This window comes from Benincasa hispida, chromosome 3 (assembly GCF_027475165.1).
Source record: "Benincasa hispida cultivar pf3 chromosome 3, pf3_genome.v1.1, whole genome shotgun sequence".
In the NCBI taxonomy this organism is placed as follows: Eukaryota; Viridiplantae; Streptophyta; class Magnoliopsida; order Cucurbitales; family Cucurbitaceae; genus Benincasa; species Benincasa hispida.
In genome coordinates this window covers 3,349,720-3,376,767 of record NC_143480.1, presented here as the reverse complement: position 1 = coordinate 3,376,767, position 27,048 = coordinate 3,349,720, and the positions used below count along the sequence as shown (strand labels likewise).

The 27,048-nt window shown below is 32.5% G+C and overlaps 3 protein-coding genes across 8 annotated transcripts in view; 2 read left to right on the top strand and 1 right to left on the bottom strand.

Moving 5' to 3' along the window:
- Positions 1–2,890: 2,890 nt before the first annotated feature.
- On the top strand, positions 2,891–8,067 carry SPT16 (global transcription factor C). Its single transcript, XM_039025682.2, has 2 exons — positions 2,891–3,303; positions 4,679–8,067. The coding sequence occupies exon 2, from the start codon at positions 4,700–4,702 to the stop codon at positions 7,919–7,921; it is 3,222 nt and encodes a 1,073-aa protein (XP_038881610.1). The 5' UTR covers positions 2,891–3,303; positions 4,679–4,699; the 3' UTR covers positions 7,922–8,067.
- A 9,990-nt stretch (positions 8,068–18,057) lies between these two features.
- On the top strand, positions 18,058–23,927 carry LOC120073179 (Phototropic-responsive NPH3 family protein). 3 transcript variants are annotated; one of them, XM_090311498.1, is made up of 6 exons: positions 18,058–18,136; positions 18,367–19,274; positions 19,393–19,458; positions 19,986–20,055; positions 20,946–22,175; positions 23,136–23,927. In XM_090311498.1, exons 3-6 carry the CDS (start codon positions 19,400–19,402, stop codon positions 23,685–23,687), a joined length of 1,911 nt encoding a protein of 636 aa, XP_090167624.1. In that variant the 5' UTR covers positions 18,058–18,136; positions 18,367–19,274; positions 19,393–19,399; the 3' UTR covers positions 23,688–23,927. The 3 variants fall into 3 exon arrangements, with proteins under 3 accessions (XP_090167624.1, XP_038881774.1, XP_038881775.1); XM_039025846.2 differs by lacking the exon at positions 18,058–18,136 and having other exon boundaries at positions 18,227–19,274; XM_039025847.2 differs by lacking the exon at positions 18,058–18,136 and having other exon boundaries at positions 18,439–18,769.
- A 2,350-nt stretch (positions 23,928–26,277) lies between these two features.
- The window catches only part of AIR9 (Outer arm dynein light chain 1 protein), a 34,554-nt gene continuing 33,783 nt past the window's right edge, over positions 26,278–27,048 (bottom strand). For all 4 annotated transcript variants that reach the window (XM_090311497.1, XM_039025081.2, XM_039025080.2 and 1 more), the window contains exon 38: positions 26,278–26,742. In XM_090311497.1, coding sequence (XP_090167623.1) covers positions 26,566–26,742 — 177 coding nt within the window. In that variant the 3' untranslated portion in view covers positions 26,278–26,565. The remainder of the gene's footprint in view (positions 26,743–27,048) is intronic.

Genomic DNA, 27,048 nt, shown 5'->3' with positions numbered 1-27,048 from the left:
AATTCAATATAAATTGAAGTTTATGGTAAAAATATTATAAGTTGACAAGTGTTAGAGGAAAAAAACCCCTCAAAATAAGATGAAGAGAAACAATTAGTTATACTGTACCATCTTAATAATTGGGTCATCTTAATATTTTTAGTTTGTTGATAAGTTTAACTTTAATTCTTATTAACTCAACTGACATATACATGTGTCAGAGACTAAGAAGCGTCTCGTTTGAATTTCCTATATTTATTGTACTAAAAAGAATTCTTCTTTAGTTTTTATGTTATATCATGTAAACATTTAACTTTTTAAATAGATACATTTTGTTGATAAATTGAATTTATATTTAAGTGATTACGTCTAAAGTTCTAATATCTACATATTATTTTGTTTCTATAACTACGAATCCATAAATCAAAATAGGATAAAGTCATTTGAAATAAATTTGCCATATATCTCTAAATTTTTAATTATGTAATTATGTCTATATCATTAGACTTATCCGATTAAAGTTTATACTATTGAACACCTACATCCATTTATTACATAATCAATATCCACGTACTAAATAGGTGCAACCGTAGAAATTGGAGACTAAACTTTGTAACTTAGGCTCAACTACTCCATTTTTAGCCTTTTTTTTTTCTTTCTTTGGAGGGGAAAAAAAAGAAAAAGAAAGTCAGGTAACAAAAAAAAATTACATGTGACTATGTGAGTACTTATAAGCTCAATTTTAAAAAGCATAAACGAAAAGAAAAATATTTAGGCCTAATTATTTTATTTTACAACTTCTATTTTTAAAATTTATGTTTTTTTTTTTTAGAAATTTTTATAAATAAAAAAATTCAAAAAACAAATTCTTTAATCATAGATTTTACATTTGTTAAAAGAAACACTCAAATCTTAATAAAATTATAAAATCGAGAAAAAAATAAAAAATATACATACAAATATAAATATATATATATATATATATATATATATATTAGCTTTCAAATATATATCATTAGTTTTTAAAACTTGAATTAGTTTTTAAAAACATGGCAGGAAATGGATTAGAAAACATGAAACTTATACGTGGAAATAGTTTTTATAAGTTTAATTAAAAAAAAAAAAAAGAAAGAAAGATAATAACAAGATCTCATTTTGTAACCATTTGATTTTAATTTTTTATTTTTGAAATTTAAGCATGTAACAGTACACCCCTCACATCTCTGAGTTATTTATTTTGTTATCTACTTTTTACCAATATTTTCAAAAGATGAAGCCACGTTTTGAAAAAAAAAATATATATTTTCAATCTAGCTAAGAATCCAACTACTTTACTTAGAAAACATGAAAATTGTGGTAAAAAACTCAAGAGTAAACAAGCATGGTTTTAAAAAATAAAAACGAAATGATTAAAAATCAAGAGTAAACAAGCATAGTTTTTAAAAATAAAAATAAAATGGTTACCAAATGAGATTTAAATGACTACCAGTCGAGGCCTTAAAAGCTTAATCTTTAAAAATAAATAAATAAATACTTCTAAAAAGATACTGAATAATGAAAACAAAATATTTTGGACTTTTTTTTTAATAGACAACCTTTTCTCAATGTCTACACGAAATTTGGCTCACTTTTTAAAGCACACATCTATAACTTTTTACTTTTGTTATTATAGGGTGAAATTACGTGATGGGACCCATTTGTGTGTGTGAGATACTTGTTAGATAATATGGTATTAAATTTATTTTTACCCGTCAACTTAAGGTTTTAGGTCAATGGATGATTTAAGATGATATCAGAATAAATTTATTCAAGTGCATGGGTGGAGCCACGTAAGGGCTAAGGGGGCACGTGCCCCTGTGCCCTCCCCCAATTTATCACTCTTTTGCATTTTTAATATAAATTACAAAGTAATATATATATAAAGAGGTATCATCTTATTTGTTGGTTTTACATTCATATTTACTTGTATAGGTTTTCAAAATTAATTTCAAAGTTCAAACAAAGAGATTATTTGTTGTCACCCGTTTGGATATACGAACTCAAGAAGTAAGTTTTAAAACCTTCTTAGACTTTAAGTTTTTATGCCTTTAAATCTATACAATAGAATGTGATATTCTTATTATCGGTACTTTTGTATGTTAATTCAAACTCAATATGGAGAGATGTTATAAAAGAAAAACAACAATGGAGACTATAGATGTATCATCTTTAAAGAAAAAAAAAAAGTTTTGAATCCTAATCAATCTTACACATAAATCAATATAGAAAAACTACATGCAAATCCTGATCTAAAAATCAAAATTTATAACTATAATTATAATATTTGAGATCAAGTTCGTATAGCACATTTATCGAAAATTTATTGTTGGCCTCGAAATCATACTTTTCCATTTCAGAATTTTGGTACAAAGTCAAGATAATTTAATATAGTTTGGTTAATTGAACATTCTAATTAGTTAGAATTAAACATTTGAAAGGTCACTGCATTTTGTTTATATTACTATCTATTCAAATCAAAAGTAAGTGAAGAGTCCAGAATCAAGATAGATTTTAAGACATGAAAACTCATAGAGGATAATTGTAATGTAATAAATTAGTTAATGTATGAAATTATGAACATTTTTTTTTTATATTTTTTTATAATTTTTTTTTATTAGACTTATATATATAGTACTTCTTATATAAAATCTCTTACTCCACCACTATTGAAAAAGTCTTATGTTCAAATGTTCGAAATCTTATGTTCAAAGGTTCAGCTCGACTTGGATTAATATTGATTTTCACTTCTGCATGAATATATTCTCGCTCTCATTAATGTTGCTCCTCAAACTCATGCAACTAAACTTTTGGAGGGAGAGTCAAATTATACTTGGGCTCGTTATAAAATTTACAAAATATGGAGAGTATTTACGGAAGGAAAGTAAATTTTCATAGATCGGAATAAATATTTAATATCAATATCATCAATTATTTGTTGTGAAAAAAAAAGTGGGAAAGAGGGAAAATATATACATAAATCGCTGCCCGCCCGCCCTCGTCTTCCCTCCCTTTTCTGCCTCGATACATAGCTGCAGCCCTCTTCCCTTTCCTGCCAATCCCACTTCCCTTCTGTCGGTCGCCATTTCCCTCTCTCGTTCTCTGTAAGCTCTGAATCTCCTCCTCTTCATCTCCATCTCTTTCTCTCGTGCTCGTGAATCATCTCTACATACCCATCTCTCGCTCGTACCGTAGCTTGGATTTCTCGAGGGTTTCTGCCTGCATTTGCCTCTGTTTCAGCTTCCACAACTTGTATGATCTTGCACCCTCCCAGTTCTCCGACACCAGGTACGATTTTCTACTTTAAATAAACCCTCTCGATGTTTCAAGAAAAGGCATGTGGGGTTGTGTGATTTTATTCAGATTGAACTCTCCGCATCGGCTGTGTTCTTTTTGCGACTTTAATTAGATTGCAATATGTCTTATTGTTTTCCTTTTTCAACTAAGAAACCCTACTTTTCGTTGATTTCTGGAAAGTTACGGAGCTATAGCTTCATCAAGATACGAAATTAGACGCAATTTCGAGATGTTCGCTCTAGAACCAAACCCTAGAACTGGGAAATTGCATTTCAACTGAAATTAATGCTGGTGGAAGAATAATAACACAATTATTTTGATGAAGTATACCAAGAAGCCGCATTGACGATAATATCAAATCTATCCAACCTAGGAGCTTGTTTGTCTTCAATAGGCATGGATTCCTTTTCAACCAATATCGCACAACTTTGGGTCAACCACATTTATCCGTAGATTTTTCACCTTTTGAATCACCTAGTTGCCAGTTTCGTCCGGTTGGTTTGGTAGTTTGAGGGGTTGGGCTTTTGTGGGAAGTTCAGGCAGTTTGAGGTTATGTTGGTAGGCCTGTGCTACACATTATTACTATAAAATTATCATCTAAATGCAATTTTCTTACCAAATATGTGGGGTGGACATTGAGAACGTTCAGTTGAGTTTTAGATTTACACCTAACTTAAGTGTGAATTGAGATTTTATCATTGAAGCCTTGCTAATTTTCTTTAGTCCTTTCCCCCCTTATCATAGGGCATCTATTAGTTTTTTCATTAATTCATACGATCATTGTGTTAGAAGTTAGAAGTTAGACTGTTGATTTTGAAAATGTACAACGTGCAGATTGTGAGTACTCTAGGATCAATTTTTAAACTTATTTGTTCAGTTATGGAGTAATTGTTTGATCCTTCTCAAGGAAGTCAGGTCATAAAGACTGGAAACTTTCAACTTGCATTTAAAAATTTGTTTGTGTATTTGAGATCTTGAGATGGATATTATAGGTGAGGCTTTGAAGTTTAAACCAAGGAAAATTATTGTCTATGGAACATCATGAGGAAGCATTTTTATGCCAATCTCTTTTTTGTCATTAGCTCTTCTGAATTTTGTTGTGTTTCCTGATACCGAAGATATAGCTCAGCCCGAAATGTAAACTTTCATTGTAAACGTTTTATGCTTGGTTCATGGGTCAAAGTGAAATCACAACTCTATTTTTGTAAATGAAGGTGTAGCCCTAACTATTAATCCAATATTATTTTGAGTTTTATTTTATTCTCGACTGTTCTATGATTTTTTTCCTTGTTTTGTTGAACTCCCCGACGATTATTATTATTATTTTTGGCTTATTCATCTTGTTCGGGGTTTTATTGGTCAACAGTGTTGTGGCTCTGTAATCTCTATGGCTGATCGTAGGAATGGTAATAGCCAACCTCCCAATGGGAAGGCCAGTGCAGCAGGGAATATGTATGTTATTGATCTAGTGAACTTCAGCACAAGACTGAAAGCCATATATGCTCATTGGGGTGAACACAAATCTGATATGTGGAGCTCTGCAGATGTACTAGCTATTGGGACACCTCCAGCATCAGAGGATCTGCGGTACCTTAAGTCTTCAGCGCTGCATATCTGGTTGTTTGGTTATGAGTTCCCAGAGACTATAATTGTGTTCACCAAGAAACAAATCCATTTCCTGTGTAGCCAAAAGAAGGCCTCTCTACTTGATGTTATAAGAAAATCTGCCTTTGGTGCTGTTGGTGCAGATGTTTTTATTCATGTGAAGGTAAAGAATGATGACGGTTCTTCTTTAATGGATTCTATATTTCGTGCTATTCGAGCTCAGTCAAAGGCAGATGGCCTGGAAAACCCAGTAGTTGGATACATAGCTAGAGAAGCTCCTGAAGGGAACCTCTTAGAGACATGGTCTAGGAAGCTAAGAAATGCTAACTTTGAATTGGTTGACATAACAAATGGGTTATCTGACTTATTTGCTCCCAAAGATGATAATGAAATTATGAACATCAAGAAAGCTGCATTTTTGACTGTTAACGTGATGAATAAAGTTGTGGTCCCAAAGCTGGAAAATGTGATCGATGAAGAGAAGAAAATCATGCATTCATCATTGATGGATGAGACAGAGAAAGCCATCCTGGAACCCACCAAAGCTGGCGTGAAGTTAAAGACTGACAATGTTGACATATGTTACCCTCCAATATTTCAGAGTGGAGGAGAGTTTGATCTCAGGCCTAGTGCTGCCAGCAACGATGAGTTACTGCACTATGATCCTGCAAGTGTGATAATATGTGCAGTGGGGTCCCGATACAAGAGCTACTGCTCTAATGTTGCCAGAACTTTTTTGATTGATGCTAATCCACTGCAAAGCAAGGCTTATGAGGTCCTTCTAAAAGCCCAAGAAGTGGCCATCAGTATGTTAAGGCCCGGAAATAAGGTGAATGCTGCATATGTAGCAGCTCTTTCTGTTGTTAAGAAAGAATCTCCTGAGCTGGTTCCCAATCTTACTAAATCAGCTGGGACAGGTATTGGTCTTGAGTTTCGTGAGTCTGGGTTGAATCTTAATGCCAGAAATGACCGCGTTGTAAAGGCAGGCATGGTGTTTAACGTTTCACTTGGTTTCCAGAACTTGAAGCCAACTGATAAATTGCAGAGTTCTGCAGGTAAAACGAAGAACCAAAACTTCTCGTTATTGATTGCTGATACAGTTATTGTAGGCAAAGAGAAAACTGAAGTTCTGACCGCTCCAAGCTCGAAGAGTTTCAAGGACATAGCATATTCATTTAATGAAGAGGAGGAGGAAGAAGAAAAGACCAAGGTAAAAACTGAAGCTATTGGAAAGGAGGCAGTAGTCTCAAAGACGACTTTAAGGTCAGATAATCATGAGATCTCAAAGGAGGAGCTCCGTAGGCAGCACCAGGCTGAACTGGCCCGTCAGAAGAATGAAGAAACAGCTAGGAGACTAGCTGGTGTTGGAAATGGAGCTGGAGATAATCGCTCTTCTATGAGAACTGCAGCGGACTTGATTGCTTATAAGAGTGTAAATGATTTGCCTCCTCAAAGAGATCTAATGATTCATATTGACCAGAAGAATGAAACTGTACTATTGCCTATTTATGGTAGCATGGTTCCATTCCATGTTGCTACTATAAGGACTGTTTCCAGCCAGCAGGACACCAACCGCACTTGTTATATTAGAATAATTTTCAATGTTCCCGGGACTCCTTTCAGTCCTCACGATGCAAATTCATTGAAATTCCAGGGATCTATATACTTGAAGGAGGTTTCATTCCGCTCCAAAGACCCAAGGCACATCAGTGAAGTAGTACAGCTAATTAAAACATTGCGGAGACAGGTTGTTGCTAGGGAGTCTGAGAGAGCAGAGAGGGCGACATTGGTTACACAGGAGAAGCTTCAGTTAGCTGGTAATCGTTTCAAGCCAATTAGGTTGCCGGAGCTTTGGATTCGCCCCCCTTTTGGTGGTCGTGGGAGGAAGTTACCAGGAACTCTGGAAGCACATTTGAATGGATTTCGTTATGCTACCACTAGATCAGAGGAACGGGTGGACATTATGTTTGGCAATGTCAAGCATGCATTTTTCCAGCCAGCGGAGAATGAAATGATCACTCTACTTCATTTTCATCTGCACAACCATATAATGGTGGGGAATAAGAAAACCAAAGATGTACAGTTCTATGTTGAGGTGATGGATGTTGTCCAGACCATAGGAGGTGGAAAGAGATCAGCCTACGACCCAGATGAGATCGAGGAAGAGCAAAGGGAGAGGGACAGGAAGAATAAAATAAACATGGACTTTCAGAGTTTTGTAAACCGTGTCAATGATCTTTGGGGCCAGCCCCAATTCAGTGGTCTTGACCTTGAGTTTGATCAGCCTCTGAGAGAGCTTGGATTTCATGGAGTTCCTTATAAATCTTCTGCCTTTATCGTCCCAACCTCAACCTGCCTGGTTGAACTTATAGAAACACCTTTCCTTGTTGTCACTCTTGGTGAAATTGAAATAGTAAATCTAGAGAGAGTTGGCTTTGGACAGAAGAATTTTGACATGACAATTGTGTTTAAAGATTTCAAGCGAGATGTTCTTCGGATTGATTCTATCCCTTCCACGTCACTGGATGGTATCAAGGAATGGCTTGACACAACAGACATCAAATATTATGAAAGTAAGCTGAATTTGAACTGGCGACAAATTCTTAAGACAATTACCGATGATCCACAGAGCTTCATTGATGATGGTGGATGGGAATTCTTGAATTTGGAAGCTACCGACTCTGAATCTGACAACTCGGAGGAGTCAGACAAGGGTTATGAGCCATCAGATGTTGAGCCTGAATCCGACTCGGAAGAGGATGATTCTGATAGTGCATCATTAGTGGAGTCAGAAGACGAGGAAGAAGAAGATTCTGATGGTGATTCGGAGGAGGAACAAGGGAAGACATGGGAAGAGTTGGAGAGAGAAGCAAGCAATGCAGACAGGGAAAAGGGCGATGAATCAGACAGTGAGGAAGAGAGGAAGAGAAGGAAGATGAAAACTTTTGGGAAGTTTCGAGCTGGTCCTAGTGGTAATGCCCCCAAGCGACCGAAGATCAGATGAATTCCATAGGGCACCATTATTTTTTATTTTAATATAATGTGATTTTTGTGGATTAGATTTAGATCTAGTTCTTTAGCAAGATCTGCCTTATGTAATTCAGTTGTCCTGACTTTGGTTGCAATATAATCCTTTAGCTGTTGGGTAAAGAGTTTTCTATAATCATTTGGTAGTAGTATGTTTAATTAGTAACATTCTTTGCTTGTAAAATTGCGTTTATTTTTGGTTAGTATAATTCTCCGAGGAGCCTTTGCCTCTTTTCGTCTGTTTTTACTCTTTCTAGGCTTTCCCTTCGTTACTGAATGGTCTGTTATTTATAGCGTTATTCAACCTTCGTTACAAGTTTTGAAATCTGAAGCATTCCAGCATTACATTCTGATTTCTTATTTCTGATTTCTAAATTCTAACTTCTGTTTAATAATATTCATCAATATTTTGGTTGGGAACCAATTGTTTGAGTTTCTTCTTTTATTTTTGAATTTGGAGTTATGTTTCCACTAAATCTTATATTTCAAGTTTCTACACTTTATTCTAAGCTTTGACTCATGCTCAAGCATCAATGTTAACTTTCTATAAATAAATTTGAAGGAATTAAATTAGTTTTCATTTTTTTAGTTACCATTAAAGTTAACTAACTTAAAAAATCAACCTTGTAACGATTTAAAATTAACATGAAGGACGAAGAACAAGCATTATACTAGATTCAAAGGATAGAGACTATAAAATTATAACATTTTGATATCTAATGACCAAATGAAAATTAAACTCAAAATTTAGAGGAAAAAATGAACTATTTTGAAACATAAACACCAAATGAAAACTATATTCAAAATTTAGGGACAAAATTATGTATCTTTTTTCTTTAACCTATCGTGATATATTGATATTAGTATTGCACTGTAAACTTATGAACATGAGGCCTTTGGTGGCTTTGAGTTAAGATGATATTTGGAGTTTATATGTCTGTGGAGTTGATATATCTATGAGTTCATATATCTGTGTTGGGATACAGAGTAATTTGGTCTAAATTCATATATCTATGTTTTGAGTGCAGTGTTGAGTTTATATCTTTGGGGTATCAGATACGGTTTTTTGAACTCTAAATAATCTGCTTTTATGGTTACTATTTTTGTTTTGAAAATTTTTTATTCAATAATTTTATCCATCTTTGTTTGAATAAAATATGGATTACAATTTTTTTTTCCTTATATATATATATATAATCTGCTACATTTCTTCCATAAATATGGTTAAATAAAATGAGAAACTAAAAAGAAATTGAAAATAATGATTCATAGTTTTTCTCCATGAATTTCATCATTGTTTTCTTATTTTTATTTTTCTATTTGTTGTTACTCTGTATTTTTACTCCGTCATGATTTTTTAATTGAATATTTCCCATCATCTTGATAGCCAACGGAATACCACCACATTTCTTTAACAATTTTATTTCCAGTTTCTCGCAATATGGAGGATGATTAAGAGAACAAAATCTCCATTTTTCACTAATTCTTGTTAGAAAATTGTGTCAAGAAAAAACCTCCATTTTTTTTTTTAATGTGTTACATACTTTTCAACTACATACATACTTTTCTAAATATTCTTGGCATGAATTCAATTAAATAAAAATATATTTTACAAATTTGTACATATAAATACAATACTTAATATAGGCAAAATACTATTATTTACATAATCAACAACCCTACAACATAATTTAACAATCATTTGTTCTATAATAGTCGAAAGTGGTTGTCGAAGTTGATTATCGAAGATAATTTTCACTGGAGTTTGTAGTCGGAGACGACTATTGAAGCCTGAAATTGGTCGCATGAAGGCTGTATTGGAGTTGGTTGCTAAAGTCTGAAGCTGGTCGTCATAATTGTTTACTCAAAGGTGATCATCACATTTGATCATCGAAGGTGATTTTCATCAGAGTTTGTAGTCGAAGGTGGTTGTTGAAATTGGTCATTGGAGTTTGCTATCAGAGGTGGTTGCCGGAGCCTGAAGTTGGTTGTCGGAGTTGTCAACGAAAGTGGTTGTCAGAGCCCCAAGTTGGTCGCCTGAGTTGTCTTCGGAGTTAATTGTCAAAGCCTAGAATTGGTTCCCGGAGTGTGACAATAATAGTCCCCGTAAGTGATCGTAGGTGGAGCCGTTGAAAACATTAGAAGGGGGGAAGTTAGTAAAATATACCAACTAACTCCACCAACATTTAAAGTTGGTGGGCCAAACATTGAGTTAGTATATTATACCAATTCAACTCAACTCATATTGGTGGGACAACGATTAGTGCATCCTAAACCATACATAAGGAGTAATAATAATAATTTTTAATTTTTTTTACCACAGGGTTGTTTGAGGCGTTGAGTTAAGATAGGATGTCTGGAGTTCATATGTTTGTGTTTAGGGTGCGTATGAGTTCATATGTTTGTGTTTAGACTACAGAGTTGAGTTCATATATTGGGACTCTAGGATATTCAAAGAAGTTTTTTGAACTCTAAATAATATGCTTTTATGATTACTATTTTTGTTTTGAAACTTTTTTATTTAATAATTCCACACCTCTTTGTTTGAATAATATGTATTACAATTTTTTTTCTTTTAATTTTTAAAGATTTTCTTTCTTTCTTTCCTTTTTTTTTTTTTTTTTTTGGTATTGAACAACAATTAACCCATTACATTTCTTACAGAAATATAGTTAAATAAAATGAGAAACCAAAGAGAAATCAAGACTTTTGAATCTTAATTTTTTTTGATAGATTTCATTATCATCTTCTTCCTATTATTGCTATGTATTTTTACTCTGTCATAATTTTTTAACTGAATCTCCTCTATCATCTTAGCAACTAATAGAATGTCACCACATTTATTCAATAATTTCACTTTTAATTTCTCCAAATTTGAAAGATCATCATAAAAAAAATCTCCATTTTCACTAATTCTTACTAGAAAATGTTCAAGAAAAAAAATCTTCATTTTATGTTTTTTTTTTGTTATATGTTACATACTTTTCAACTACATACATACTCTTTGTCTAAATATTCTTAACACTCGTTTGATATGTAAATTCAATTAAATAAAAATATATTTTATAAATTTTTATGTATAAGTATTGCACTTAATATAGACAAAATACTATTGTTTATGTAATCAACAACCCTCCAATATACGTTAACAGTTAGTCTGAAGTTGGTCGGATGAAGGTGGTATTGGAGCTGGTTGTCGAAGTTTTATCGTCGAAAGTGGCTTTTAGAGCCTCGAGTTAGTCGCACGAAGATGGTCGTTGAAGTGGATCATGGAAGATGATTTTCGCCGAAGTTTATAGTCAGAGGTGATTGTTGGAGCTCGAAGTTGGTCGTATGAAGGTGGTATTGGAGTTGGTTGTCGGAGTTTGTCATCGAAGGTGGTTGTCGGTCGTTAAAGTTGCTCGCTCGAAGATGGTCATCAAAGTTGATCGTCGAAGGTGATTTTCATCAGAGCTTGTAGTCGGAGATAGTTTTTGGAGGCTACAAAGATGGTTGTCAGAGTTTGTCATTATAATGTTGTTGTTGGAGGTAGTTGCAGGAGCCTGAAATTAGTTGTTAGAGTTGGTCGTGTGAAGGTGGTCATCGGAGTTAAGTCACCGGAATTGTCATCGGAGGTGGTTGTTGGAGCTCAGAATTAGTTGTCGAAGTTGGTCTTGCGAGAAGTTGGTCCTCGGAGTTTGTTATTGAAGATGGTTTTCGGAGCTCGGAGTTGCCATTGGAGGTGGTTGTTGGAGTCTGGAGTTGGTTGCCGGAGTTGTCATCGAAGATGGTTGTTGGAGTCCAGAGTTAGTTCCCAGAGGGTGACAATGATAGTCGTCGATAGTGGTCGATGGGTAGAGTCATTGAAAATATTGATTGGTCGTCGAAGTTGTCATCGAAGGTGGTTGTCAAAGCTCGAAGTTAGTTCCCGAAGTGTTCAACAGTGACCAATGAGTGGAGCCATTGAAAACATTGGAAGAATGGAAAGCTTTGATGAGTTGGTAAAATATATAACTCAACTCTACCAACATTTAAAGTTGGGTCAAATATTGAGTTAGTATATTATACCAACTCAATTCATATTGGTGAATCAAATATCATGTATGTCTATTTATTGTTATATTAAATAATTTTAACTTTTCAATCAATGTTTAGAATATTTTTTATTGAAATATAAATATGATCAAAATAAATAGATAGATTTAGCGTAATGATGCACCAAAAATTTCAAATTTACTTGAACTTACAAGCTATGATGGACAAGAAGACAACTTCGAACGGCTTCTTCCATTTCCAATCCAATTTCCAAGATTCACTCCAATGTTCTTGAGCCACTAAAACCGTTCCCACAAAGGCAAGCAAGAGCCTTAAAGTGTTTTAGTTCTTTGGATAAAAATACGAAAACAAACAAAACAATAAAATATAATATTCAATATATCACACTCACCATTCATGAAGAATGGTGTATCCATCTCTTCACAATTTAATTACTCACTAATTTTTAAAATATCGAGGTTGACAAAAATATCAAATCGAAAGTGTCAATAAAATTTAGATTTCGATAGGTAATTCTGAAAAATTTATAAAAACGAAAATTAAAAAGAAATTAGTTAATAAATAAATATTTTATGATTATTAAATAAGTTAACATGTCTATTATTTATATTATATTTACATTTGTTATGTTTTATTGCTTAATTATTATGTTTTATAGATTATTCTACGATATAATGGAAATATTGATTCACCCTATATTGATATCGTACCCATGAAAATATGGAAATATTGATAGAAATACGGACATGTTGATGGAAATCTAATACTATGGTTATTCTCGATCAATTGGCTAAAAGTCTTACATATATCTTTCCTTCCAACTTTAGATTAAAGTATTGGTTAAAATACTTATAGATAACTTTGATTTTTATCGAATAACAACAATCATTTCCATTTAAAAAAATGTGACAATGTGAGGAGACTAAGTTTAAAATTTATAAAAAAATACTAAAATTGGATTTAGACATTTAAAAAGGAAAAAAAATTCATTGGTGGAAAAATGTCAAACTATTTATAGAAATAACGAAAAAAACACTAATAGACTTTTATCCGTATCTATCCGTGATAGACATTGTCAGTGATAAACTTCTATTAGTTTCTATCACTGATAGACTTTTACCAGCCTCTATAAAGAAAGATTAAAACTATGTTATTTTATGTAAATAGTTTTTTTATTTTTTTATTTTTAAAATTCCTTTAAAAAAAATACATAAATTATTTAAAATGAAACAAATAATTCACCTATTATCATGAATTCAATTGTCTATGGTAACGAGTTGTTAAATTTTAATCCAAAATAAAATAAATGAAAATATATATATATATAAAAAAAAAAAGATTGACGGAGAGTGTATAATGTGATGTGAAATAGAAATTTGGGTTTGTGAGAGAGTAAGGAAAAAAGAACAAAAGAAAAAAAGAAAGAAACAAAAAAAAAAGGTAAGAAACTCCATTTTGTCTCCCCAAACGCAACGCTATTCAGACAAACAAGGCACGGTCTGTTTCAGCTTTCAACACTTTTTCTTATGCTTCTTCATTCCACATGCAAACCCTTTACCTTTCTCCAAATCCAAAGTTTTTTTTTTTTTTTTTTTTTTTTTTTTTAAATTAAAAAAATAAAGATTTATTTAGTAAAGAATCCAGATTCTAATTTATATTTTCAGATTTACGGATTTCAACATATATATATTTGGCTGAGACAGATAACCCAAATTCTGTTTCTGAAAGTCGTTTTTAGATTTTATGATCAAACAATGAAAATTTTGAAACAACATTTTTATAATTTTATTGTTATCCATGTTTTGAATTCTAAATTTTAAAATATAAAATTATATTAAATAAAGATAATGACATTTAGAATACAATATATCATATTATAAACTAAATTCATTTTTTTAAAAAAGATATAATATGTGTTCTTCTATGATATTAATTATATAATTTTTTAACATAAATATATAATTAATTAATTATAGTTTATGGTTAACTAAATATTCGTAGAAAAATACAACTAGTATTATAATTTACAAATGTATAATATCAAATACATTTTAAATAATTATTTAAATTATAATCCAATTTCTAAATCTATTACTAAAATCATATCTAAAAACATAAAATATAATTTTCATGAAATCTCTTATTTTCAAATTTTTGTTTTCAACTTTGATACTAAACAAAGCCTTAAATAATTTTGGATCCTTCAAATATTATTATTGATTATTTTGTGACATTGAAATTTCTCCTATCATGCACACTCATAATTATTATCTTTTCCCCACAACATTTTTCTACCTTTACCTTTATTTTTATTGTGTGCCCACAATAATGTTCCCAATATTTGTAAAATAAAAACAATGACCATTCCTGAACCCTTTTTTTTTTTTTTTGAAAAGTGCCAAATTTTTGGTTCTTTGATAACAAAGTACAGGTTGGATGATAAATTTGAATGGTAGATACAAACTTCCTATCTTAGTGTAGGTTTGTATACAATAACACATTAAGAGAAACATTGTAAGAGAATGTTTGGTAAAAGTAGGGACCACTATGTTCATCTATAAGTGGAAAAAATATGTAATTATAATGGTTAAAAGTGTAAATGACTAGCTAGGACTGTTAGCATGTCACTTAACAAGTAGATTCATGTGTATTAGAAGCTAAGCTATATGGGTGCTTGTTGATAGGTCAGATTATATATTAATTTGGTAAATATTGATGTCGATATCGATTTCAAGATTTTAATTTTAAGGATATATCGACAGATATGTCGATAAAATATTGATATCGACGGATATTTCAGTAAGTCGCGAAATTTATAAAATTGATTTAGATTGATAATTAAGTTGTTTTTACTCCAAAATTAAGTTATGGATATTGTTATTAGTAGTAATATTCATATTGGACAAAATAGAAGACATTTTTATGTTTTACTATGTGTAAAAGATGTTGGAGATATCTATGGATATTTAATATCGACATCAAATCCTTCCATTTACAAATATATCGACATATCCACGCATATTTTTATCTTTGATTGTGAGTTTGATATCATTTTCTACAAGATATCATGTGAAATTAATACAAAGCAACTCAGATTGGTCGGATTTAGTGTGATGGGATTGGACTACTCGATCTGATCAAATTAAATCATTATTGGGGTATTTAATACAGTAGATAAACAATGTGGAGTAGTGATAAGTCATGGTAGACTAGTTGAATCAATGATGATAGGATAAGATGTATTATCGAAGTATTACTGAGTTATCATAAACTAGATACAAGTGAATGTGACATAATAATAATGCAAAGTTAAAAGACAATATACATTTTGATGGAAGTTGATTACAAAGGTTGAATTAACAACCTAAAGGAAAAACAAATGAGCTACACAAATTTATTAAAAAAATGGTAAAAAGCTATAGAAACAAAATGAGTGTTAAAACAGATATCTAAGTAAAACTACATTAGTGGAATGTGAGAGCTCATAATTGAAATTAATTAAAAGATGTAAGGCAAAATTACATTACACATCACCTTTTTTTCCCCTTTTTAAGTAGTCTCCATCTAAATATCAACCAAAATTTTATACCTTGGGGAGAGGCAACTACCCTTTAACGGACCACAATGCCCTTCAATATTTGACAAGCTGTAAACTAGTTTCAATCAACTTCTTACTCTTGTTGCACTAATAATAGAGTGGTGATTTGATATTTAAAAATATTATTTGAGTTTTTTAAAAATAAAAAAATAACGAAAATTATTTACACAAAATAATCAAATTTTAATCTTTTTTTATAGAGGTTGGTAGAAGTTTATCAGTGTCTATTAATGATAGAAACGGATAGAAGTCTATCACTAATAGATGCCAATAGAAATTTATCAGTGTCTATCAATATTTTTTTCTATTATTATAAATAGTTGACATATTTTTTATCCGTAAAAATTTTCCTTTTTAATATTAGATATCTATCCATTTTGTTCAATTAAAATGATACAACTAATCCTACATCAAATCAATTTACTTTAAACTTATGTATTATGATTTTGATTTTAAACTTTAAATTGTGTTGCAATTCTAACCATCTAATAAGTTATCACTTTAAGTATCGTTAACAAAGTTCTCTTATGTGTTTAATGGAATTACAAATTTTAAATTTACATGAGTTTTTTTTCTTTTTTTTTGAAATTTATGAATTTCTAAAATTATTATTGAATGGTTAATTTGTGCATTGGTCAAACTTATTGTCAACTATTGTAGGGTGAGAGACTGAGCTTCTCCAATCTCTTAGATCGAAGTACATGTCAATACCATTAAGTTAAATTCACTTTGACAAAACTAACATCAAACTTATTTTTGTGCAAAACTTTATTTCATTGAAACTAATGAGTTTATGAATATATATATATATATATATTTTGGTTAAAAATTAGTAGGTAAATCAACGAAAATTGAATTAAGGATTAAAATTGCGACATTTATATAAGTTTATAATCAAAATCGATGAAATTGAAAGTTTATATTTCAAATTGATAGACACCTAATAAATCTAAAGGTTAAAATTGATTTTTTTTTCAATAATTTACTAAAATTTTGACTTTACATTGTTAAGTTAGTTACGTATCCATTATATAATAATTATAGTAACTGAACCCCACGAAATTAAGGACAAAAATGATAATTTTTTTATGAAAATTTGGTTTATAAAAAAAGTATTCCTTCACCAACCGGGTTGCCTCACATGGGAGACGTTGGAAGTTTCCTTGGCCAACAACTTTGATTAGAATTTGGAGCCTAAAAGTTGTGGCTTAGAAATAGCAGCTTTTGTCATTCAAATAAATTGACTTTTTGTTTAATGGTTGCAATCTGCAAAACACAATAATTTTTCGTGAAAATATTAATAATTAGTGTACCAAAATATGAAGTGGAAGGATGCTTTTGATATTGAATGAATAATTAAAGCAATTAAGGAAGAAAAGCAGCCTAACAATGAAATAATTGGCAACTATTGGTGGAACTGTCCATCACTTCAAAAAATGTGATTTATTTTGAAAAAATAAAAACACATTTTCCTTCTAAATTTCGAGTCTAATTTGCATATGATCCTCACTTCAAAAACATTACATTTAGGCTCTATTTGATAACCATTTTGTTTTTGTTTTTAAAAATTAGGTCTATTTTCTCCTTATAAATGATTTGCATATTTTTTAAGCACAATGGTTGAATTTCTAAATTCTAAAAACAAAAATAAATTTTAAAAGTTTTTTTTCTCAAAATTTTGCTTGGTTCTTTAAATTATTGGTAAAAGGTAGATGATAAATAAAAAAATTTGAGAGTGAAAGTAGTGTTTATAGGCTTAATTTTTTTAAATAAAAAAACTAAAAATTAAAATGGTCACCGGATGAGGTTTTAGTATTTAAGTTTTGAGTTTGATTTCAATTTAGTCTTTAAGTTTCAAAATATTGCAATTTTATCCTTGAAATTTGAGTTTTGTTTCAATTTGATATTTAGGTTTCAAAATTTATATTATTAACTTCAATTGTTCACTAAATATTCACTTTTAGCCATTGAGATTAATGTTTATTAATTAATCTAAAATTATTATAAAGTGAAATTTTAAATTTAACTTTAATAATGATAAAAAAAATAATGAAACTTGATTAATTATAATTCTTTTAAATTAATTAATAGACCTCAATACTAATAATGAAAAGTGATTATTTAGCGAAAACGAAGTTAAACATGTAAATCTTGAAACTTAATATCAAATTAAAATAAAATTCAAATATCAAATGTAAAATCGTAACCTTTTGAAATCTATGAATTAAATTAAGATCAAACTCAAAACTTAGAACTAAAAGTATAACATTTGAGAACTAAATTCAAAATCTAACCATAAAAAATGGGATATGAAAAGTTGAACATTCAACCTTATTATTATTTAAGGAGTGAAATTCCAATAGCATAGCAACTAAGAAAAAAAGACAGTTTTTTTCCCTAAGGATTAAGAAAGAAAATGATGACATTTATTGTGTTATGGTAATAAAAATGGGGCTTTTAATGTCTTAAAAGCTCATATATTATGTACCATTTCCATCAATATAGGCAGAAAAACGTCTCGGTCAATCCATGAAGAGATCATGGACCCATGTCAATGAGGTAATGAAAACCCTTTTAATCAATTTATTATTTTGCATTGTAAGTTTCGCTGAATTCTTTACCTGAAATTTTGTATTCCCATTAATATATAATACATATATAATATAATCCTCCAAAAGAGGCCAAAATTATGTATCCACATGGCCTAGCTGGATAGAAAACGGATAGGTGTTACTTCAAAGCTTCTAAATTTGTCAGTAAACTGAGGAATTGTTCTTCATTTAATCCAGATTATGATATGGGTCAACTGCGTTACTGTTGGAGACCATGTTTAAAGATGCTCAAGGAACAAAATACTAGAAAGTAATGAGTGTGTTTCAAGGCAAACGACCCCACATGTGCCTCTGAAAATTGCTCTATCTCTCTCTCTCTCTCTCAGAACTGACATTAATTGTAATTGTAATTGTAAAACCAGCGTTGGGTTTTTCAATTGATTTCAATTCCTCTCAAGCCCCGCAGGCTCAGGCTGGCTTTATGGCAGATGGGTCTCGCGTGGACATTGCTTTCAGCACTACTCTTAGTCTTAACGCAACGACTGACTCCTTCATGCCCTTTTCTTTAATCGCTATTATGAGTTGTTTTTGGTTTTGGTCCTTTCTTCCTCATTGGCGTTTGGATTTTGGAATCTTCTAGGTGAGTTTGAGAGGCTGGGAAAACAAGTAAGAGACCATAAATTTCTTCTTCTTCGAACAGCTGGTTGGTGTTAGGTCAAAACTTGAAGGGGTTGAACTAATTTTCTGTCTTGATTTGCTTTCATCTGTTTTTTTGAGTTCTGGGTGTTTGTGTTTTCTGGGTGGTGTTGTATTTTGGTGAAGTGGGTAGCTGGAGGCTTCTGTTCAAAGGAATTCAGAGCAAGCTCAATTTGTAAAGGGATTTGTCTATTTCTTCTCTATATTGATAGTTTGTAACCGTTTCTTCCTGTAGTTTGACAGTGTTCGACTAGTTTAAAACAATACCCATTTGTGTAGTGAGTTGTTTTTGTAAGAGAAACCAGTCAACGAGCTACATTGCCGCTGGTTTAGGAAATTTGAGCTTTGGGTTTCTAGGGTTCTCTGCTGATTTCGGTCTTGAACGAGTAATTTGGCTTGGGTTTTGCTTCAGTTTCTGCTTATACAAGCTTCTTACAGAAACTACCAAGGTAGTGTGGGGAATTTGGTTCTGTGTGACTGTGACATGTGCTTGATGGGTGTTTTTGCACTTTAGCTGGGTAGTATTTTGAAGCTCTAGCATTGAATTTTTTTTTCCGACATTTTCAGTGGAAAGATGGCTTGCGTGAAGCTAGGATCCAAAAACGATGCATTCCAGAGGCAAGGACAGGCCTGGTATGGACCCTGAACTTCAAACTCTAGACAATTTCTTCCCTGCAGTAGATATTGGTTCTGTAACTTGCAGACAGTTCTCTTCATTTTTCTCAAAATTAAATAAGTAGAGAATTGAGGTTTAGCCCAATAGTTCTATAAATTTCGTAATGGTAACTGGTAAGTTCATTGATGTTATTGCTTGCAACTGCCTGTCAATGTGCTTCAAGTTGCCATGGTTTCTAAATGGCTTTCTTAGTAGTCAAGTGTTTTCAACTCGCTCCAACTTCTTCTAGAACATTTTGACAAAGTCACTGATAGTTTTTTCGTAGTATTCACTAGCTATGTCTGTACATGTCGATTGTGCTGGGATTTGTTCCTTCATTGTTCACAGCTAAGATGGAAACTTTAATTTAAGGAATATAGGCATGTTTTAAGGTTATATCTGAATTTGGCACCCATCTACATTGCTAATACGGAACTCCTCGGAAGCAGAATAAATAAGGGGAAAGCTTTCTACTTGATTTATTTCATTTTGTTAATGGCTGCAGGTTCTGCACTAGTGGACTGCCTAGTGATATTATTGTTGAAGTTGGAGAGATGTCATTCCATCTACACAAGGTACTTTATATCATCTCTTCCATCAAATATGCGTGTGCAAAAACTTCTAATTGTGCTTCACTTTTTTCCCCCTAAAAAAAGAAAACAAAATTTTGGTTCAAATTTGAATCACCATTCAAAAATTTATATTTTTTTGAACAAATAATTCTAGAGAAGAATCTTGGGTGATCCTCTCTCCTCTTGTACTTGTAGCTGTTTAGTACAACTTATGTAAGTATTAAATGTTCTCATTGAAGTGGAACAATTTCCCTAACCTAAAATGTTGTAAGTGTTAGATGATGTAATTAAATTTACCTTTACCTACAAGGTTAAGCTTTTGAGTTAATTGGTGATCTAAGATGGTATCAAAGCAGGTTGGTTCAAGAGGTCTTGTGTTCAAGTCCCAGCAATGTTATTTCCTCTCTATTTAATATTGATTTCTACTTATTGGGTGTTCTTCATATTTCAAGCTCACAAGTGAGGGGGAGTGTTAGATGATATAAATAAATTTACCTTTACTTATAAGTTTAAGCTTTTGGGTCAATTGATGATTTAAGAGTAGGTCAGAAAATTTTTAAGATATTAATGTCCTGACCTCTGGGACTTAGGTAAGGATTGTGTATTAGACTTATTTCCTCGATTACTGCATTAGTACAAGTATATTTCTAGAACTAAGGATCTATGCATGATTGGGGAATTCCTGAAGGAGTGGCTTACTGGCTGACATCTTTGAATTTACTTAGTTGTAATTTTAACTCTGTTATCTTCAAGTTTGCTGCCTCAGTTTATGAAAATTTCATGACTTTTCTGATTTAATGGAATGTAATGTTAGAAGGTAGCCTTGCTTATTACAAAAGTATATATTATGCATATGCTTTATTAATAAAATTCTTTACTTTTCATGATTGCAGTTCCCTCTGCTATCAAGAAGTGGAGTTATGGAAAAAATGGTTGCTGAAGCACCTGAAGAACAAGAGGAACGAGGTGTAATAAAGATTCCTGACATTCCTGGGGGTGCCAAAACATTTGAACTGGTTGCCAAGTTCTGCTACGGGGTGAAACTTGAACTTACAGCCTCAAATGTTGTCTACCTACGCTGCGCAGCTGAGCGCCTAGAAATGACTGAGGAGTATGGGGAGGGTAATCTCATTTCTCAGACTGAGGCCTTCCTGAATCAAGTTGTCCTCAAAAGCTGGAAGGACTCTCTGATGGCACTACAGACCTGTGATGATATTCTCCCTCATGCAGATGAACTCCAGATTACTAAAAGATGTATCGAGTCACTAGCTATTAAAGCATCCACTGACCCAAGTTTATTTGGGTGGCCAATTGTAGAGCATGGAGGACCCATGCAAAGTCCAGGTGGCAGTGTTTTGTGGAATGGCATAAGTACAGGAGCTAGGCCAAAAAATTCAAGTCTAGATTGGTGGTATGAGGATGCAGCGGCCTTGAGCTTGCCTCTTTACAAGAGGCTAATTTCTGTCATGGAATCACGTGGCATCAAGCAGGAAATTATTGCAGGGTCTGTCACTTCCTATGCTAAAAGGTACATTCCTGGTCTAAATCGGCGTCAAGGTTCTAGTGAATCGAGTAGTCGATTGGCGCCAGTGGCTTTGGGGACCCCACCCTCAGAAGATGAACAAAAACTTTTACTGGAAGAGATTGATAGGATGCTTCCAATGCAGAAGAGCCTAGTTCCGACTAAGTTGCTTTTTGGTTTGTTACGTACATCCATGATCCTTCGAGTCAATCCCTCTTGCATCTCAAACTTAGAGAAAAGGGTGGGCATGCAGCTTGATCAAGCCACTTTAGAAGATCTTTTGATGCCCAATTTCTCTTACTCCATGGAGACACTTTACAATGTTGATTGTGTACAAAGGATTCTTGAGCACTTCCTTGCAGTGGATCAGATCACGCATGGGGGTGCCTCTCCATGTTCTATTGATGATGAACAACTGATAGGGTCGCCCTCTTTGCCACCAATTACCATGGTCGCAAAGCTGATAGATGGGTACCTTGCAGAAGTTGCTCCCGATGTTAATTTAAAGCTTCCTAAGTTTCAAGCTCTTGCTGCTGCAGTTCCTGATTACGCTAGACCTTTGGATGATGGTCTTTATCGTGCCATAGACATATATCTGAAGGTATGGATTATATTATAATAGCAATTGAATTACATGTTTCTGTATAGTTGCAACGTGCAAGTCATATTGATATCTAATTTGGCTGGCTGCATCATTCGGAAGAAAGGTTTGGTCTATTATTTGATATCCTCTAACATTTATCTTCACGCAGAGCCTCAACCCCATTCTTTGGACAGGATCCTTTGTGCATGTAGTTGTAGAATAACTTATTGTTGCCTCATGTGATAGGCTTCTTGATGTTCTTGGATTTTATTCTTAGCCGAATCAGCTTGAAGTATTTATTGTTGTCATTCATCTTGAAATGTTTGTTTTTATCGTTGAAGTTTCTCTCATTTATTATTGTTAATAATAAATATTATTATTTTGGATAAGAAATATTTCACTAGGAGGGTGGGGAGGGAAGAGCCAGCCCAAGTCCAAAACAATGAACAAAATCCACATCAACTGACAAAGAGTAGTTATAAAAGTCTCACCAAGCATTTCAAAGGATAAAAGCAATCATATCTCGGATCTCAACAAAATCTTCCCTTGAAAATTCCTTCTCTAATCTCTAAGTCAAATATCCAAAGAAATTTTTTTGAGTACTTTAAGCATGAGGTTTGGTTATGTTTCTATTTTCTGATCCCACATCTATTTGTTCATTGTGCATGAGCATGTCACTGGTTGATCAAATTGCCCTTATTTAATTTCTGACTAGAAAGAACTGGACCGTTGTGATAACTCGTGTGGTTATAACATTAGTATCGATTTGGATGCGAAGACCTCCAGGAGAAGAGAAACAAAATCAGATTGGGGCACTACCCAAAACAAATTCATTTTTTTTCACTGAACCAGGAATAAGCTTAAAATTTGACACACCACCATTCTGTTTAGATGCAAAGATGTGTTGTGCATGTCTTACCGAGTGACAGGCCTATGGCTTAGTAATGTTTGCTAATTTTTCCCAATGTTAATATGCAGTCACACCCATGGTTGGGAGAATCTGACAGAGAACAACTATGTCGACTGATGGACTGCCAGAAGCTTTCTTTAGAAGCTTGTACCCATGCTGCACAGAATGAAAGGCTACCCCTTAGAATTATCGTTCAAGTACTCTTTTTTGAGCAGCTTCAGCTCAGGACCTCAATTGCTGGCTGTTTTCTGGTTTCAGACAATCTTGATGGATCCAGACAGTTGAGAAGTGGGATTGTTGGATCTAATGAAGGAGGTTGGGGAACAGCTGTTAGAGAGAATCAGGTTTTGAAGGTGGGGATGGATAACATGAGGATGCGAGTGTCCGAGCTCGAGAAGGAATGCTCAAACATGAAGCAGGAAATCGAGAAATTGGGGCGAACAAAGGGTTCGAGTGCATGGGGAAGCGTGTCGAAGAAATTTGGATTCAAATTGAAGTCTCAAATGTGCAGTGCTCAAGAGGGTTCAGTCAGTAACCAATATAATGGGAATAGGAAAACAGAGAAGTTGAAGAACAGCCAAGGAAAACAGAAGAGGACTGCTGCAATTTCAAACGAGTAGAAAGACATTTTACCACTTTGCTTCTTTATTTGTTTCACAATGTCCTTATTGCTAGTGATGTTGCTGTTTGTTCTTTCTAAAGAAAAATAGAAAAGACAAAAGAGGTCAATTGCTTGCCCCTTTCTTGCATCTGTCTATATTATTCATTTTGTTGATACCATCCTATTCAACCCATTTATAAGGGGAAAGACAAATCTCAATGTTGTATGTTGGTATTTAGTTCCAAAACACCTTGAAAAATGCATCTCTTCTGAATTTAATAATAGGGAGGTGACAAGTGACAACAAAGCTTGAGTTGGTTTTAATTAAAAATTGGAAGCCAGCGATAGTTACTGGCTTTGAAAAAAATATTATTATTTCCTCTCACATAAAAACAGGTCATAGTGATTAATTGAGATACCTTACAAATAACTTAAGCTTGGTTAGTTGGTTCTGCAATCGATGATCAATTTTAGTACAAAAACGAAATAAGACATCTTGAGTTCAAACAAACGGACAAGAAATTTGAAGATATTTGATTTGAACTACTGGTTGACTTGATTTTTGAAAATGGTTATGGTTATTGTTTATGAAAGAATTATAGATTTACCTTACAGATACTTATTAGGAGTGTTAAAAAATTCGATACCCCGAACAGTCCGAATTATCCAACCTAAACTATAAGAGTTGGATTGAGTTGGGTCAAACTTTTTTATTTTTATTTTTGTTGGATTGGGTTGGGTGTCGGGTTGGCTAAATAAAGATTCGAGTTGATGCTACCCTAAATTATATATATATATATATATATTAACAAAAAACATATATATAGTTCTATTTGTTTAAAGGTTTGCTACTTTGAGTTCATGGATTTAAGGACTTAATATTTTTGTATTAAAATTGTTATGAAGTTGGTATTTGTTTGAAGTTTGTAATAAATATCTTAGATATTTGGTTTTAAAAATTTTATGAGATTTTAGTTTTGAGCTATGTGTTGTTGATAAATTTACATATTTAAAATTAATAAGAAAAAAATAAGTTATAACCTGATAACTCAACCCAACCCGAATTGGATTGAGTTGGGTTGGGTTGGAGACTTTATGTGGGTCTTTTGGGTTATCAATCCAACGAATTCGAATTTTTGGGTTGGTATAAAAAGATACCCTTAACTCAATCCAACCCATATACACTTCTATAACTTATGGTGAATGAAAAAAATATAATAATTTGTTACCATAATTATCATAATTCAAGGCTTCAATTGATTTAAACATTAGAGATTGTTTAGCAAACACTTCCTTAGACACTACAAGCTTATATATCATTGTCATCTACATATATGCACGCGAAGAATCTAATCAACTCTTTGAACAAATCACATTACCAACATTCTTCACCAACTAATATCTAAATTCCATTAATGTCGAAATTTCCACTTTCACAAATGTTCAATTAATTCCTTTTCATCCCAAAATTGTGATAATAAAAAGGGAAACATCAATTTACACCTCTAAACTTTCAGGATTGTATCAATTTAAATCTTAAACTTTTATAACTACATCAATTTAAACCCTTCATTATGTATTATTGAATCACTTATAAAAATTTAGGAAATAAATTAATATATATATATATATATAAATTCAAAGTTTAAATTGATACTACCTCTTAAGTTTAGGATTTAAATAAATACAATCTCCAAAATTCAGAGATATAAATTAGTATTTACTCTAATATATATAAATGAAATAACAAACCCACAAATGACAATTTTGAACTTGTCCAAGCCTTACCTATCCAAAGACGCATTGTGCGTCCCAATTTTTCATTTAAAGGGAAAAAAAATGGATATTTACCTCTCTACAAAGAAACGTTTATTCCAAGTCACAATCAAAATGGATTCAACCTCAGTCAAATTCGGACTCGGCACGGGGTTCAAATTGAATTAATAAAGGGGTTCAAATTGAATTAATAAAAGAGTGAGAACGTGTCTAGTGCAAAACATTTTGCCACTTAGAATTTGATATACACAAGAAAACATATAGAAGTTACATTGTCCTGATGTTTCTGATCTTAATAAAAGCTTGATTTCCCCCCTGAAAATAATTCTCGTCTTCAAATTAAATAAAACAGAGTTCATTATATACTAATGGTGGAAGATTAGCTCTGTTTTTCTTGGTAATTATTAGAGCTGTGTATTGTATATAGTCAGGTGGATGTATCTGTTGTATATTATGTTATGCTTATTGCTTAATAAGGATCACTTTGGTGCTATCCAAATGATGAAGAAAGTACGGTAGACATTTTTCAACCACATCATGTTGGAGAGGTTGGATCGCCGAAGAAGATGACGAAGGATCATTCCGATCATGATAAGAAGAATAAGTTCCTAACTAAAGAAGGCATCAAAGCCCTCGAAGTCGTAGCAATTCAACTGATACCATATTGAGAGTAAGAGTAGATGAAACTCGCTTAATTTATTCATCTGACAAAAGGCATATATATGAAGTATAGCTGTCGAACTACAAAGCATAACAGAAAATAAAACATAAAAGATAGATCCACTTGACAATACAATACAGTGGACAAGGTAATACAAGACTTTAAGCTCCAATAATAATAAACAAGCACATTATATTGAAAGAAGATAAAAGATACAAGAATACGATACAACTTGAGATATGCAAGAGAAGGAAACACAAATGATATACAATTGAATCTGGAACACCAATCCAGTGACCACTGCTTTAAACAACAATGAGCATGAAGAAGCTTTATATATGATGAACTAACTAATTATGGGGAAAAAATAATGATGGTAGGTGGTGGGATGAGTGACTCAGTTTGATAAGAATTGGCTGTACTTTCATCTCTGTTTTTGTTCTTTTTACTATAGAAACAATCATGCATCTATTTTGAGGAGAGTGTTAAGGGATGTACTGTTGAATCTTTGAGCAAAGCCTCTAATCACTAGGACGATAACATCTCGGAGGTGTCGGGAATGCACTATCAAGTCGACCTCATTTTCGGAGTCCACTACAATTCGAAGCCGATGTTGATCACTTCTAAAAAGCTCAACCTGTTGCATCATTTAGACACATCAACAAGGATTATTGATAGCAATCTAATGAGGTGATCAATGAAAGAGCGCCAAGGCAAATACTAAAGATATATGCAAACCAATTGAAGTGTAGATCCTAAGAGCATGATACACTTACAGAACACATTGAAGGAAAATCATATGTTAACCTATATTTCATTAGTTATGCATTATTCCTAGAGCCCTATAAATATGTTATTCTTGTTCTCGATCTTTCAGTGAATCCATATGATCATGCAATTGCCAAATTCTGAATCGCTCATAAGTAGAACAAATAATTGAAGA

Coding starts and splice junctions, on each gene's coding strand:
- SPT16 (XM_039025682.2), top strand. CDS start 4,700: ATGGCTGATCGTAGGAATGGTAATAGCCAACCTCCCAATGGGAAGGCC.
- LOC120073179 (XM_090311498.1), top strand. CDS start 19,400: ATGGCTTGCGTGAAGCTAGGATCCAAAAACGATGCATTCCAGAGGCAA. Junction 20,056..20,945: donor TGTCATTCCATCTACACAAG/GTACTTTATATC, acceptor TCATGATTGCAG/TTCCCTCTGCTATCAAGAAG. Junction 22,176..23,135: donor CCATAGACATATATCTGAAG/GTATGGATTATA, acceptor GTTAATATGCAG/TCACACCCATGGTTGGGAGA.